Source organism: Fusarium verticillioides, chromosome 2 (assembly GCF_000149555.1).
Source record: "Fusarium verticillioides 7600 chromosome 2, whole genome shotgun sequence".
NCBI lineage: Eukaryota > Fungi > Ascomycota > Sordariomycetes > Hypocreales > Nectriaceae > Fusarium > Fusarium verticillioides.
Window position 1 is genome coordinate 636,954 of NC_031676.1, and position 14,147 is coordinate 651,100.

At 48.5% G+C, this 14,147-nt stretch overlaps 5 protein-coding genes and 1 non-coding gene across 7 annotated transcripts; 3 read left to right on the forward strand and 3 right to left on the reverse strand.

Moving 5' to 3' along the window:
• Positions 1-164: 164 nt before the first annotated feature.
• FVEG_15793 (hypothetical protein) lies at positions 165-1,879 on the forward strand. 2 transcript variants are annotated; one of them, XM_018904986.1, is made up of 5 exons: positions 165-267; positions 315-419; positions 473-572; positions 620-1,037; positions 1,085-1,879. In XM_018904986.1, the coding sequence occupies exons 3-5, from the start codon at positions 551-553 to the stop codon at positions 1,821-1,823; spliced, it is 1,179 nt and encodes a 392-aa protein (XP_018751287.1). In that variant the 5' UTR covers positions 165-267; positions 315-419; positions 473-550; the 3' UTR covers positions 1,824-1,879. The 2 variants fall into 2 exon arrangements, with proteins under 2 accessions (XP_018751287.1, XP_018751286.1); XM_018904985.1 differs by having other exon boundaries at positions 315-572.
• Positions 1,793-3,771, reverse strand: FVEG_06026 (hypothetical protein). Its single transcript, XM_018894250.1, has 2 exons — positions 3,740-3,771; positions 1,793-3,682 (listed from the first exon to the last, which is right to left on the reverse strand). The coding sequence occupies exon 2, from the start codon at positions 3,636-3,638 to the stop codon at positions 1,848-1,850; it is 1,791 nt and encodes a 596-aa protein (XP_018751288.1). The 5' UTR covers positions 3,639-3,682; positions 3,740-3,771; the 3' UTR covers positions 1,793-1,847.
• Positions 3,772-4,305: 534 nt separating this feature from the next.
• Positions 4,306-7,607, reverse strand: FVEG_06028 (methylthioribose-1-phosphate isomerase). Its single transcript, XM_018894252.1, has one exon. It carries the CDS (start codon positions 7,503-7,505, stop codon positions 6,339-6,341), a length of 1,167 nt encoding a protein of 388 aa, XP_018751289.1. The 5' UTR covers positions 7,506-7,607; the 3' UTR covers positions 4,306-6,338.
• FVEG_06027 (acetylornithine deacetylase) lies at positions 4,956-6,255 on the forward strand (the record flags this gene model as incomplete). The annotated part of the gene is made up of 2 exons (XM_018894251.1): positions 4,956-6,018; positions 6,068-6,255. 2 exons carry the CDS (start codon positions 4,956-4,958, stop codon positions 6,253-6,255), a joined length of 1,251 nt encoding a protein of 416 aa, XP_018751290.1.
• Positions 7,608-7,876: 269 nt separating the features above from the next.
• FVEG_06029 (hypothetical protein) lies at positions 7,877-12,543 on the forward strand (the record flags this gene model as incomplete). Its single annotated transcript, XM_018894253.1, has 3 exons — positions 7,877-7,910; positions 7,998-10,786; positions 10,831-12,543. The coding sequence occupies 3 exons, from the start codon at positions 7,877-7,879 to the stop codon at positions 12,541-12,543; spliced, it is 4,536 nt and encodes a 1,511-aa protein (XP_018751291.1).
• A 241-nt stretch (positions 12,544-12,784) lies between these two features.
• On the reverse strand, positions 12,785-12,856 carry FVEG_15794. The gene has a single exon. It is a non-coding gene; the product is annotated as a tRNA-Thr (tRNA).
• Between the last annotated feature and the right edge of the window lie 1,291 nt (positions 12,857-14,147).

The window sequence follows — 14,147 nt, forward strand, 5'->3', positions numbered from 1 at the left end:
AAGCATGAAGATTCAAATAATTATATCATATCCCATGTCAAATTTGGCTTGAGATGTTCTTATATGGTTTCCATAAGTTAGGCGATCGGAGTTAATAAGCCCGAAATCCGTGATGACATCGGCAGCAAATATGAGCTGACACACTTAATCTAACGTTGACTTAACGACCAGTTCACTTCAGGATCTTGTAAAAATCAACTTATGCGATCTACGGGTTGCATTTCTCACGTCAAGTCATGCTAAAATCGAACCAGCAGTCGTCTCGCAGTAAGATCTCTCCCAGCCAGCTATCACCTATTGACTAACCTAAGTAGACCAAAGCTTCACATTCATCGCCCAGACACCATCAAAGAAATCCAAAGAGATTCAAAGACTTGTCAGAAGTCGTGCACGCTCTAACTCAGCTCGAAAAGATCAAGGTCGGGTCACATCATGGATATTAAACCAAAAGGAAGCACTCATGACGTTACAGGTTCCTGATGGTACTATACCAGGCCGTGTTGGGACGAACTTCTCTTTACTTGATTTTCCCGAGCCATTGCAGCCATATATGGAAAATGACATATTTCGATGTCAGTCCCTCTCTCTTGAACTTGTTATACGAGCTAATATCAAGCAGCTTTTCACGGGATGAGAGGATCACTATATCCTCCCGAAATATGTCTCCAAGTCGATGAGATGAAATCATCCTGGACTACAAACCTCCTAGTCGACCAAGTATACTTCCACTCTGTAATGTTCTCGGTAGAAGCATACTTCGACATGCTTCTTGGACGAGACTATGGTAGTCTTGCACATTTTCACTTTTTGAAAACGCTCAGGCTTCTTCAGGCACGAATAAATAATCCTGCAGACCCAACGTCTATTTCAGATGCCACCATCATGGTAGTCGTTATTCTGGGTCTGGCAGCTGAGATGATAGGTGATCGGACAGCGGCTGAGAATCATGCTGCTGGGATGGCGAGGATAGTGGATTTAAGGGGTGGACTTGAGATGTTGAGGTTTGATAATCCCAGATTACCAGCCAAAGTTTGCAGGTAAGTACTTATATCCGTTTATGCGGACAATATCTAACATCTGGTAGAGTCGATATTGGTCTAGCCCTTCGATTCGGCTGCAAGCCTGTATTCTTCAACAAAGACATATCCTGGAATCCATATCTTTCAAGCCAAAATTTACTCCGCCATAAAAAGAAGTATCCGGATGCGAGCCACGATATGAAAGCCTTTTTGAAAAATCTTGATCCTAGGTTATCAAACGTGTGGAGAGATTTCGAAGAGTTCGCAAATCTCAGCAACATCGCCAGCCAAACTGGTCGAAAACTTCAACCCAACATCTTTAGCGAAGCCATGGTGTCGATTATTTACCGACTACTCGCTCTTTCTCCAGAATCAGCTTCAGAAAACGCTTTTCGACTTGGAATGATGACGTTCGCTGCAAGTATCTTCTTCAGATGGAGAGATATGAAACAAAGACAAGCATATCTGGATGGGTCCTTCAGGGACGCGTTAATGGAGTTGAAGAAGGCTACAACTCAGCTGCCCACTGCTGTTTTTCTGTGGCTTCTGGTGGTTTGGAGAATAAGTTCTGTACAAATTGGTTGTGATGAAGCCATTGACGAGTGGTTCTTAGAAGTCATGGATGGCTTGGGGATATGTGCATGGCCAGAACTGCATGGGGCATTGAAGTCTGTCCTCTGGATCGATTGCTTGTTCGATGCACCAAGCAAACGAATTCTTATGCCTATACTGGAGGAGGCTGCTGAAAAAGGGACGAAGGCTGATCCATGGGTCGCTGCTCAACAGAATCTCGTGTCCTCTTAGGAATTCTCATATTGAATTTAACTTCTATATGGCTCCTTTACTTTCAAGCCACCCTGGCTTCTCAGCTTCATATGTTCCTGAACAAGCAGCTTCAACACACCCAGCCAGACTACCAAAGTACATCCCCCTCCCTGTAAGGCCCGGCCCATAATGGGCATATTTCCCAGAATTCGTCATGATTGTCTTTGCCGTCGTTGGGATCACAGGCTCTGTTACCATGCACCAGCAAATATCTGTCAATATCTGCACCCCGAAATCCTCTAGTTGGGCTACAAGACCTGCTTGTTCAGCGAGTTTATACACTGATCGACCGCACGTAACGATAAGGGATACTCTAGAGGCTTTTCGTCGCCCTTTGCAAAGATTTGCGAGTTTTCGTATCTCGGTGAGGGAGAAGTGTGGGTTGCCCAGTGATACTAGGTCGATGGGTTGGTTTGCTGGTGCACTGTTGAGCTTATCCCAGCATATTCCCAAATCACCCAGCTTGACTTCAGCAGAGGTGGATCCAGGGGCGAGGACTGTCTCAAGCGTCTGTGCCTCTGGCGTAATGCCCACGATGTGAAACATTGGGGCACTCGATATCGTGGCAAAAGCCGCACCGAAGGCCTTCAGGTCATCTGTTGAGAGACCAAGCTTCTCAAGCCCTGTTATCACAGGGATTCGGCTGGTCGATAAAGTTCCAACATAGTATCCCAGTAATGGTGGAAATGAATCATCAAGTCTTGTCGTGTCCTCCAGCCCCACGATCTTCACACAAATAGAGGCCAGTCGATTGATACCGAGATGAGGGCCTCCTCTGGGCGCCCTTCCTGTCAGAGCAATCGAGATGTCCAGAAAGTCTGGGTACTTCATGGTTCGCGCCCCCAGAACACTATTCGCATAAACAACGGCATTCGACTCTGCCCAAGCAATCTGCTCACCAAGCTTAGGGGCACTCTCAAGCTGATAAGGTGCGCACGTAAATGTCGGTCTAGCTCCCATGTCTGTATATGCTTTTCCGAGCGCATCGGCTGCTTCTCCGAAAGTAGTATCGACACCAAGAGCCCGCCAGCGCTGTTGGTCAACTGATAAAGAGTTGAGTGTCGTTGGAATTCGGACTTTACCGCCCCAGTCTCGAAGCCTTTCAGCTAGAGCGAGCGTTGCAGGACCAGTGTAGACGCACCCGTCGACGTGGACTTGTGTTACATCCATAAGACGTGTTGCGCCTAGGAGGTGCGCCATGCGGAGGACGATTCTGATAGCGACGCGTGATGCGTCGCCGTAGTCTCCTCTTAGAAGTTCCTGATCCAGTGTTGAGAGCTTTATTCCCTCTAGAGCTGGTGTCGTTTCAAGAATAAGACCGCTCTCTGTGTCTATCACTGAACCTTTTCGGTGTTTTGACGGTGGGTGAGTGGACACATAACCATCGTCCACAAATATTGTTTGTCCACTCAGTCGAATGAGATGTCGAAAGTCTTCCTTGTCTAAAACCACGACGGGGATAGAATGGTCAAAGACTTCCTCTGCAATCATGACTCCAAGAGTAAGAATGTCCTCTCGTCTCTCAAAGATGATTGCCTCAGGAGCTTTGCCATTGAGCAACAGCTCAAGCATAACACCGCTACCTGTGCATGATCCTCGACCTCCCGGAATAGCGAGGACAGTGCCTTGGAGATTTTCTCCACTCAATGGATGGTGTCGGTCAATGATCTCACTGGTCTGGGGGTCAACGCCTCCCCAGAAGCTCAGCTCAAGATCACTCGCAAGGAGTTTAGCCGTGGCTCGACCTTGAACATAGGCCGTTCCAGTCCATAAAACCTCATCAATGGAACCCATCTTTTCTTTCCAGCAGTGAGCGTTTCACTTCAAACGAGAATTACCTGATGATCTGGATTAGTTACGCCTCGGCTTACAGGCTGATGACATGTTTCCCCTACAAATTTGTCCCGACGTCTCCCAACTATTAAACACCATGAAAGAACTTACAAAATAATATACATGTCTAGGAAGAAGAAGCAATTTTTGTTTTATGTCAAAGAAAATGTAGATTCGGCCGGAATCTTCGGAATAGAGGAGACCAAGCACCACCAGCCTTCAAGCCTTGATCCTCAAACTTTTGGAGCAGTGCAACAACACGGAATAAGAGCACAATCGGCTTCAGATCCCATCCGCACTCGAGAAATAAGGATCAATAGGATATGGTCCTAAACAGGAAAGACAAAAATCCTTGTTGTCAGTTGTCGAACTGCGAAAAAAGAACAACTTATCAACCCCGCATTACGCTTATCTCCAACATCGTGGAACTAGCCGGCTCTGATCGGAAGGACAAGCCGACATGACGGTCCGTGACCCGATATTTCTTGCATAACAGGTTGTGTAGAATTGTAATGCCAGATCGTGTAGAGTGAAGCATTTCACTGTTCGTGTCACAACTCTGGAGCCAAGCAAGGTATGCCAAGGAACCGGTAAAGGAAGCCATAATTTTGACCCCAAGCTATTCAAAGGAGAGACCAAGAGTAGTTTATAAGAAGGATGGGATAACCAATCTATAGCAATAATAATTTGCCATCGAACATACTTGGTATGACAAGTCTTGCGTGTAAGTTCGAAACGGATATAGTTGGTCCAAGGTGTAGGTTAGGCCCAATGTCGCGGCGTAATCTTACAGCTTCTCGTATAAGAGAACCAGCAACACTGATAGACTGGTTAGAGCTGAGAGATTTAAGACATTATCTTATATGTAGAGCAACTCCGAATAGAAACCTATTCGAAGGAGCATTAGACTACAATGTTCCTGTGACAGTTTGTTCAGTATGGGGTAACCGGGTAACCCAGCAGTTTTCATCTGTTTGTATACGGGTTTTGTTATTCGCCGATCGATTTATAGACCTTCCAAATAGAGGCATTCCCCGTCTAGGTACGGATCACTATATCATGCCACTGACCTCTCCAAAAGAAGATCCTATCTCTGTTCTTATCTGACTAGACCATCCAGGTACCCCAGACAACACCCGACATCGGCCACTTGCGTCATTCCGCTCTTCTCCACCAATGTCCGAGCTCAATTGAACCCAAGCTCCCCTTCTGACTTATTCCCCAACCTCCACCCCAAAACTTTAAGCTACACGAACAAATCCGTTTTGTTTCCCCACGATGCGCATCGCAACAGTCGCCAGTTTCCTGGCATCGGCCTCTCTGGCCATTGCTTTCGATTGGCAGCAGGTTCTTGGAGATTATGACAAAAAGCCCTCCTCCGACGTCATTGCTAGCAACGACGATGCGCCCTCGTACCGGTCCGAGCTACTGAGCTTGCACAAGTCTCTTATTGAGACGTCCTCGGTTTCTGGAACTGAACATGATGTGGGAGTTTGGCTTGAGGGGTATCTTGAGAAAAAGGGATATACTACTTCGCGTCAGGAAGTTGAGCCTTTTGATAATACGCCGGAAGGAAAGCCGAGGTTCAATGTGCTGGCTTGGCGACAAGATGGAAAGAAGACTTTCGATCCCAAGGTCTGTGTGAGCAGCCACATTGACGTCGTTCCACCGCATATCCCATATGGAATTGATGATGGTGAGGTTACAAAAGAGACCATGATCACCGGCCGAGGCAGTGTGGACGCCAAGGGTAGCGTTGCTGCTCAAATCACTGCGGTTGAGAACCTTATCGAGCACGGAAAGATCGATCCCCATAAGGTCGTCCTGCTATTCGTTGTCGGCGAGGAGGTCAAGGGTGATGGCATGCGCCGTTTCAGCGAGGCCATCGAGACCAAGGAGCTTCCATACAGTCTGGACGCTGTCATCTTTGGCGAGCCTACAGAGCTTAAGCTTGCTTGCGGACACAAGGGCATGCTGGGCTGCGACGTTACCACAAAGGGCTTCCCCGGTCACAGTGGTTACCCATGGCTCGGCAAGTCAGCCAACGAGCTGATGATTCGAGCCTTTGCTAAAGTGCTCGACACCGACCTTGGTAGCAGTGAGCTGTTTGGTAACACCACTGTCAATATTGGTCGATTCAACGGTGGCGTGGCCGCTAATGTCATTCCCGAGGAGGCCAAGGTTGGACTGGCTGTGCGAGTTGCGAGCGGAAAGCAGGCTGATGGACATGTCATTGTTCATGACAAGATCCAAGCCATCTTTGACGAGGTCGACAAGGATGCTTTCATCTTCGACTGCACCCACGGGTACGGACCTGTGGAAGCAAATTGCGATGTCGATGGTACGTACACCATTTCAAATTCTTGTGGGAGCGTCGCTAACAAGCTCAGGCTTTGAGAAAATCACCGTCAACTACGGAACCGACATTCCCAACCTCAAGGGTGACCACACGAGGTACCTGTACGGCCCAGGAAACATTCTTGTTGCACATGGCGCGAGGGAGAACTTGACCGTTGCTGATCTTGAAACTGCCGTTGAAGGATACCAAAAGCTGATTCTTCATGCGTTGAAGCAATAAATAGAAACCCAATTTTCCGCTGCTCTAGTCTAATGTTGGATATGATAGCCCGCTTAAATGAAATATGACATCGTAAAACTGGCTTATGCACCAGTGATTTTGGCCCAGCGCTCAGGCAGGATCTTGCTAAAGTCAAAGTTGCCATCAGGTCCCTTCTCAATGGCGCCTTTCTCTGTGACCACGGCGTCAATGAGCTCCGCGGGAGTGACATCGAAGGCAGGGTTCCACACGTTGATTCGCTGATCAGCGGTAGCAACGCGGACCTTGCTGCTCTCATCGACGGTACCATCGGGTTTGATCACAGCTCCTGTGACCTGTGTGAGCTCCTCCTTCTTTCTCTCCTCAATCTTGATACCATCGCCAGTCTCAGTCTCGAGGTCAATGCTGGTCGTGGGAGCAGCGACGATGAACTTGATTCCGTGGTGCTTGGCAAGAACAGCGAGTTGGTAGGTACCAATCTTGTTAGCTGTGTCACCATTGCGAACGACACGGTCAGCACCAACGATGACAGCCGCGATGTTCTTTTCTTGCTTGCGGTTGCGGAAGAGTGAAGCAGCCATGGAATCAGTGATGAGTGTGCTGGGGATGTTCTCAAAGACAAGTTCAAAGGCAGTGAGTCTGCTTCCTTGGTTGTAAGGTCGAGTCTCTGTGCAGAAGGCGTGCTGGAGGAGATCCTTGGACTGAAGAGTGCGAATTATTCCCAGTGCAGTACCGTGGCCAGATGTAGCGAGGGATCCAGTGTTGCAGTGTGTGAGGACCGAGATCTTCTTGTCAGAAGAGGCACCAGCTTGGGCACGCAGCCACTCAGCTCCATGGTCACCAATGGAGAGGTTGGTCTGGAGATCCTTCTCAAAGATCTTCTCAGCCTCTTCGATGAAAGCTGTGATAACCTGCTCCTTGGTAGCAGTGCTTCCAACCGCTCTTATTGTGGACTTGAGCTGGTTAATAGCGTTGGTCAAGTCGACAGCTGTAGGTCGGCTTTCTTTGAGATAGTCGAGAGCTTCCTCAATTTGAGAGATAGTATCCTCAGCGTTTGAAGCTGTGATGCTTCCATTGTGAAGTTCAACAGCTAGACCGAGAGCTGCTACGATGGCAATAGCTGGGGCACCTCGCACTCGCATAGTTGCGATGCTGTCAAAGGCCTCTGTTCTGTTGGAGACATCGTCGTAGTGAAATTCGTGAGGAAGACGGAGTTGATCGAGGACCTGGAGTTGGCCCCGAGTGTACTTGACAGCCTTGAGAGAAGACATGATAAAGAGTCAAAACGGTTGGGAATGAGAGAAATGAACAAGTTTAACAGGCTTATTAGTCGCAATTCCTTGACAAAATGTTGCCCCTCCAAGATTCTGCCGCCACCCCGCCGTCAAAATGAAAATAGCGTCATGACACCCAACCAATAACACAACGCACGTGCACTCACCGCCTGGGACCGGACAAATGCCGCTTCCGGCGCATGAAGGACCCAGGAGGTACTTCTACGTCAACAGGGGTCTCCAATCGTTATCCACTGGAGCTCGTTCGGGACAGCTTTAGCGGTTAAACACCATCTCGATTGAGATCCATACCTTGACTGTTTACTTGGACAAACAGCAATGACAAGTGCGCGCTCGAGCTGTTTGCCATGGAACAGCCATTCTCGACGTCAAAAGTGACTGGTGAGTACTGACCTTCTATGGCGTTTATTCCCCTGTAAACCTTAAGCCTCCCTTGAGTTGTCCGCTAACACGACACCTTGTCGCAAGTCGAGTACTTCGATCCTCACGATGTTTACAAGCTCCTCGCCCCGGGATTGATTCCTCGTTTGCCGTTGCGGAATCTGAACTGGCAATCGCATGCTGGACCTCTACGATCTATCGACACGCTTCACGTTGAGCTTCTTCAGGGGGATGGCCCTGGATCAGCTTCTTCTCCTCACACCCTTCGACGATCAGGGAGCACTCTCGACGATGGGTTTCAGCAGCAGAACTTTGGTGGTCAGGCGGCTTCTGCTGATCAGATAGACACGCAGTCTTTGCCTTCGAGGGCAATTGGGAGTCAACGACGACATCAAATTCCTGGTTTGCGACGGACACCGTATCTCAAGGTGCTACTGGTGAGATGCGACGACAATGAAACATACAAGACCTCCGTTCGTGCCGAAATTCGAGAATGGATCAAGACTCAGATACCGTCATCAAGCAACCCGAAACGAAATAGCAAACAAGAGAAGCACGATGCGTTCGATTACTTGATTCTACACGTTGTCCTTCCGAATACGGTGGCGTCGACGCAACCGAGGACCAGCTCTCGCTCACAGGAGAATTCAGAAAAGTCAGCTCCGCGATGGCGCACTGGCTCGACACCGCTACTCGAGAAGCTTCGAACCGACTTTTCTGGCCTTGGAAAGACAGCACCGGATCGAGTTGCACAGATCAGAATTGGAATCAATGATCTTCCGTACGATCAGCTGCCGAGAGTGGTTCCTGCGGTGCCGACAGGGTACTCGGAAGATGAGCACGATGCTGAAAATGCCTGGGCGGAGCTCATTGCCAAGTTCAAGAGCCTTATTCTCACCTCGTTCGACTCGCGCGTGACACAGTACGAAGAAGATATTAAAGAAAAAGACGGTCAGCGAAGCTTACCGGGATGGAACTTCTGTACTTTCTTCATCCTCAAAGAAGGCTTGGCAAGAGGCTTTGAGAGTGTTGGTCTAGTAGAGGATGCCTTGGTGGGATATGATGAGCTCAGTGTTGGACTCGACTCTGTTGTCAATGAGCAAGCTGATGAAGGTTCGCCAACGAGACACGGAGGCGCCATGCTCAGCTACACCGAGGACCTCAAGGAGATTGTCAAAAGCTCTCTCGCCAAAGCACCAGGTGGAAACACAGAAGACGAAGAGGCTGTGGATCTTCAGTCGAATGAGACTATCAAGGAGCAGTTTGATGAGATACCCATCAGTGCTACCAAGAAGGCTTATAGAGACAAGATTCTGGCTAATGATGTCTCTGTGTTTGACTTCCGGTGCTATATCTTTGCACGACAGATGGCACTGCTCTTGCGGCTTGGAAACGCTTGGTCATCAAGGGAGGATCTGCTCGACAAGTTGAAGGAGCAACAAGACTCTGTCTTGCATGGAGTCGCACCTCTAGCACCTCCACCAAAGCATACCGAGGAGACGGAAAATCTTGCAAGCCTGGGTGAGATATGTCGAAGGACTCTACAGTTCATCCCGGCAGTGTCGCAAATTATGCGACGAGACATTTTGACTGCTGTGGCATCTGAAAAGTCTGACGAAGACGACTCTCCTATCGATCCCAATCTATCAGAAGTCATTGACAATGTAGTCGCATCATTCGCATTCTCAGTTGCTCAACAGATCCTCGCACAAACAGCATCAAAATCCCTTCCCATTCCTCCCTCCACTCTTGCTCCTCCTCAAAGCCAGGAGCAAAAGTCCTCCATCCCTGAACCCAAGACTATGATGCACCCTGCCCGAACTACGTCTCTTCATGTCTCAACAGGTCCAGCACCTGGGACTCGTCCTCCACTAAGCCCAGGTGTGTTCCCTGGGCCGGGCATGCCAAAGATCAACAATGATCAGGAATCACAATTTCTCAAGGGGGGTCTTGAGGATCTCGCTGCTAGACGCGCCGAGCTTTACATGCTGTCACGAAGTATCCTTGATGGCTTGGGTAGGAAGCGCGGGTGGAGTGATGGCTGGAAAGAGGCGCCTATTATCGCAGAAGCTGAGGCAGACTTTGAAGAGATCAGTCTTGATGATCAGCCTGCTACAAGTGGTACTTCAGAGGAAGTACCTCCATTGGACGCTGGTGTCAACAACAATCTTCTCCAGACAGCCATTGACAACCCAGAGAACTTCTACCGTCTATATGAGATTCTCACAGACAAAGCCCTTCGACACTACACTGTTGCAAACCACGATCACGCGGTACAAGCAAGCATGGCAGATCTTGCTGTGCTCAACTTTCATCTCAAGGAGTACAGCACTGCTTCTTCCTATTTCTACCGAGCCACACCATTTTTTGGCGAGAGCGGTTGGACGTCACTCGAGTTGTCTATGCTTGTCATGTATCTCCACTGTCTCCGTGAGATGAAGTCAAAGGATGATTATGTGCGAGTTGCTCTGAAGCTATTGACGAAGTCTTGTGCGGCTGAAAAGGAGAGACTAGAGCAACGCTCAAAGAGAGTATCGAGGGTTGGTAAGCCCGAGCCTGTGGACGCAATGTCCATGAAGGGTGTTGTGGGTAACTTGTTTGACCTGGCTTCTTCGCTATCTTCACAAGTCAAGGTGCACTTGTCCAACTTCTTTACAAATATCGAACTTGCATGTGCTCCTGAGTATTTTGATAAAGAGGACAAATGCTCCTTGACTATCAATCTGTGGTGTTTGTTGCCGGACGAAATTAAGTTGGATGGGATAGATGTTCGAGCCACAGCCTCTGAGCCGGGGCCTACCAAGGAGCTGCTTTTCTCAAGGAAGGGAGACATTGTTTTACAGCCTGGGCAAAACAGCATCACAGTTGAATGCACAGTAAGTTCTTGAACCAAACTGAAAGATTATGCTAACAGCTTCAGTCTGTCATTCCTGGAAAATACAAGATAGATCATCTTGGACTTTTCTCGAGCAACCTCTTCCTTCACTTTGAACGCGACATCAACCAACCACCTCCACAAACTACTGATATCTTCAAGCATCCTGAGGTCGTCATCTTCCACCGAGATGGTGCTCTTGATGTGCATCTTGTAGCTACAAGACACACCTCCCTAGACAAGAACAACACATTGGACTTCACTCTCAACCCAGGCTGGAACTCGATCAAGAGTTGCGAGATCCGTCTCAGGCCCACTACTGGTGGCCTGCGGATGTTGACTCTTGAAGCCCAAGTTATCGACTCGGATGTCGAGTTTGCAAAGAAGCCCGAGGCGGGTGGTATCATCTACTTCAACAAAATCCCGGCTGAGTCAAGCGTCACTCTACGATTTCCTTACTCAGTTGAGCATGACATTGCGAATGTATCTGCTAAGGCCGACGTCGCATACACGCTTGAGTCGGGTCAAAAGTATACGTTTGCAAAGTCGATAATCATTCCCATCTCTCTGGCTTTGGGTGTCAACGTGCAAGATGTCTTCAAGCATAATGCACTTTACTCTCGGTTTAACGTGTCTACAGCGAGCCACAGTCCTCTTCGCTTGTATAAGAGCGAACTGATGCCCTCGGATCTGTTCGAATCCGAGTTTGGCGTTCCTCCTGCTGATACAACCATGGTGTTTTCGAAGCAACCCGCGACATTACTTTACCGCATAAAGAGGAAGACCAATGTCAGGTCGAGTAAGCGAGCGGCGAGAACTATGTATTTGAAACTCTATTACAACATACTACAAACGGAGATCGAGGAGGCGCTTGTCAAGTCCATATTTGATGCTCTGAATGATCCTTCCTTGGCATCATTCTCGAAACTCATCACATCGCTAGTTGTGAGAGAAGCCAAGACCCTGCAGCCCATTGACCTCGAGCGAGCCGCACTTCTTGGCGCAGTGCCTACTGCCTTTCTAGCTGACGTTCCTTGGGATAAGTACTTTGCTGGCATTGGACAGGTACCTGGAACGCAAGTTGATGCAACAGAGAAGATATCGACTGCTATCAGGGAATGGCAAGCTTCCAATCCTCGAATTACCATTTCAGCAGCGCAGCCTGATAACCCCTGCACACTCCTCATCCCAGTTGAGATACCCTCACTGCCTATACTGCATACCGCGGATATTGAGCTGCAAACTCCGGTCACGGAATTAATGGATCAGAAACCGGGAGCTGTCCCAACTGTGGCTGTTAACCAGATGCTCGCTGCTACGCTGCATCTTAGATGGACGCAGATCTGGGACACTGAAATGCAACACAAGAAAGACACAGAGTATAGCTATGAAGTCGCAGCCGCAGGAGATACATGGCTTCTCGGTGGTCGTCGAAAAGGTCACTTTGTCATTCCAGGTTCAAAGAAGGACCCCCTGTCCTCAACATCCGACACAGAAGCTGAGATTCCACTTATCATGATTCCTCTTCGAGAAGGTTGGCTCCCATATCCTGGTATTGAGATCCGAGAGGTCAAAGATGGAGTAGAGAATCAGACTCAGACTTGTGAAGTTGACTTTAGGAATTTGGGAGAGTCGATACGAGCCGTGAGTGAGAGGAAGGGTGTGACGGTTAGCTTGGATGCAAGCGGACCTGGAGGAGGACCGTTGGTGTTGGAGAGTGAAGAACCAAAGAGGGAAAGGGGAAGGATAGTTGCTTAGATCTAGGTGTATAATAATAATGAGTGTCATTTCGAATTGGGATCATATCAGCGTTGTCTTACTCCATCTATAGCACATCAAGTGAAGTCAGTTACCAAAAGTAGAGTTCCCAGGTAAAACCAGCCAATGACAGCCTGAGAATCTAGCTCTAATTCTACAGCCAAGCAAAAAGACAACTTCTCAATATGTCGAGGAAGCAAAAGCAGAGGGTTCAACTGTCTGAGACAGCTGGGGTAACGGATGCCCCGTACTGGAATCGAACCAGTGATCTTCGCATTACGAGTGCGACGCCTTACCACTTGGCCAACGGGGCCGGGGCGTGTCGTCCTCTTATTGGCAAGCTCGCTTAGTTTTGGTGTTTATATGCGCGAGCTGAGAGTTTTGGGTGTTCTTGAGGTCTTGGGATTTGGCAGATTTGGTGTTGAGTGAGGCTGGTTCTGAGTTTAAGAGGAGGTTGAGAGATGGGGTTGTTGAATGAGGATGTGTTGGCCTGGGAGAGGAAATGAGAGATTGTTGCTTGGGGAACCTTGATAGAGTGTAAGTCTTTCGTGGGAAAGGGAAAATCTGGCCTACTGCATCGCTTGTTTGCTGGCCGCTTTTGTCGTGAGAATTGCGTTGTTAACCATTGCAAGAGGAGAGAATATCAGAAGTTTAAGAGAAGAATAATCTGAGATGGTAATGATTTGAGGGAGAATTCTTTATGTTTTTGGTTCGATGTTTGGTAAAGAAAACCCGATGTTGTAGGACGAAAGTTTTTCTCATCTGCCAGTGGCTGCCACGGCTTTGCCACTCACTCACTTACAAGTCATGTTTCTGCATAACCGCCAAACACTAATTCATCTACTCTAATTGAGCGTTTGGTTCTCGTGTTCGTGTCTTGAGCTTGAACTGCTCTTCATAACTCATTTATTCATACAATAGCTGCGCCGTAGCATTTCTGTTCCAGCTGTAGCTAGATAGGTGGTAAATGTGAGCATCTTGAGTGAGCTTTGACCTCAGTATCATATACCAGTATATCATCAGCAAGACACTCACAATCATCTAAACGGCCGGCCAACACGAAGATGTACTCGTGTGGAACTTGTTAGCTACAGTTTGCCACGGGAAGGTTCTCTCGAGACCAGCATTGTGAAGCCACCAGTCGAAGCGGACGACGGTTAGCAGTGCTTGATCCTCATGCAAGGAGTCACGTTTCAAGGTGTATTGCCCAACGGCGCGCTCCTTTCGGGGACACCAAGGATCATCACCGTCCCCTCCTCGTCCCTCCGCTTGAGTCTGTGTGTCCGGAGGTTTTTGCCAGGTCGTCGATCAAACCAAGCACTTACAAGAGGCCTGTCAAAAGAAGACGCAGAACACCAACGACTTTATCGAGAAAATTTCTTTTCTCGATGTCGTCTGAGCCACTAACGTAAGTTAAATCTAATCGTCCATTGCTTAGGACATCATGACAGAATACTGGCGCGTCAGGACGAGGGCTTTAATACCAACTACCTGATGCAACGGGAGCCAGTATCACATATGGCGGCCAGTCCATCAATAGACCCCTGAGAACGTCATTACGATTGGTATTCCTGTGCGCTGCGACTCTGCCAGAGCCTGGTCTT

What these genes read in the sequence shown, in the direction of transcription:
- FVEG_15793 (XM_018904985.1), top strand. Translation starts at nt 237, where the DNA reads ATGCTAAAATCGAACCAGCAGTCGTCTCGCA. An exon ending in GGAAAATGACATATTTCGAT is followed by an intron (nt 573 to 619) that starts GTCAGTCCCTCT and finishes AATATCAAGCAG; the next exon opens with CTTTTCACGGGATGAGAGGA. An exon ending in TTACCAGCCAAAGTTTGCAG is followed by an intron (nt 1,038 to 1,084) that starts GTAAGTACTTAT and finishes AACATCTGGTAG; the next exon opens with AGTCGATATTGGTCTAGCCC.
- FVEG_06026 (XM_018894250.1), bottom strand. Translation starts at nt 3,638, where the DNA reads ATGGGTTCCATTGATGAGGTTTTATGGACTGGAACGGCCTATGTTCAA.
- FVEG_06028 (XM_018894252.1), bottom strand. Translation starts at nt 7,505, where the DNA reads ATGTCTTCTCTCAAGGCTGTCAAGTACACTCGGGGCCAACTCCAGGTC.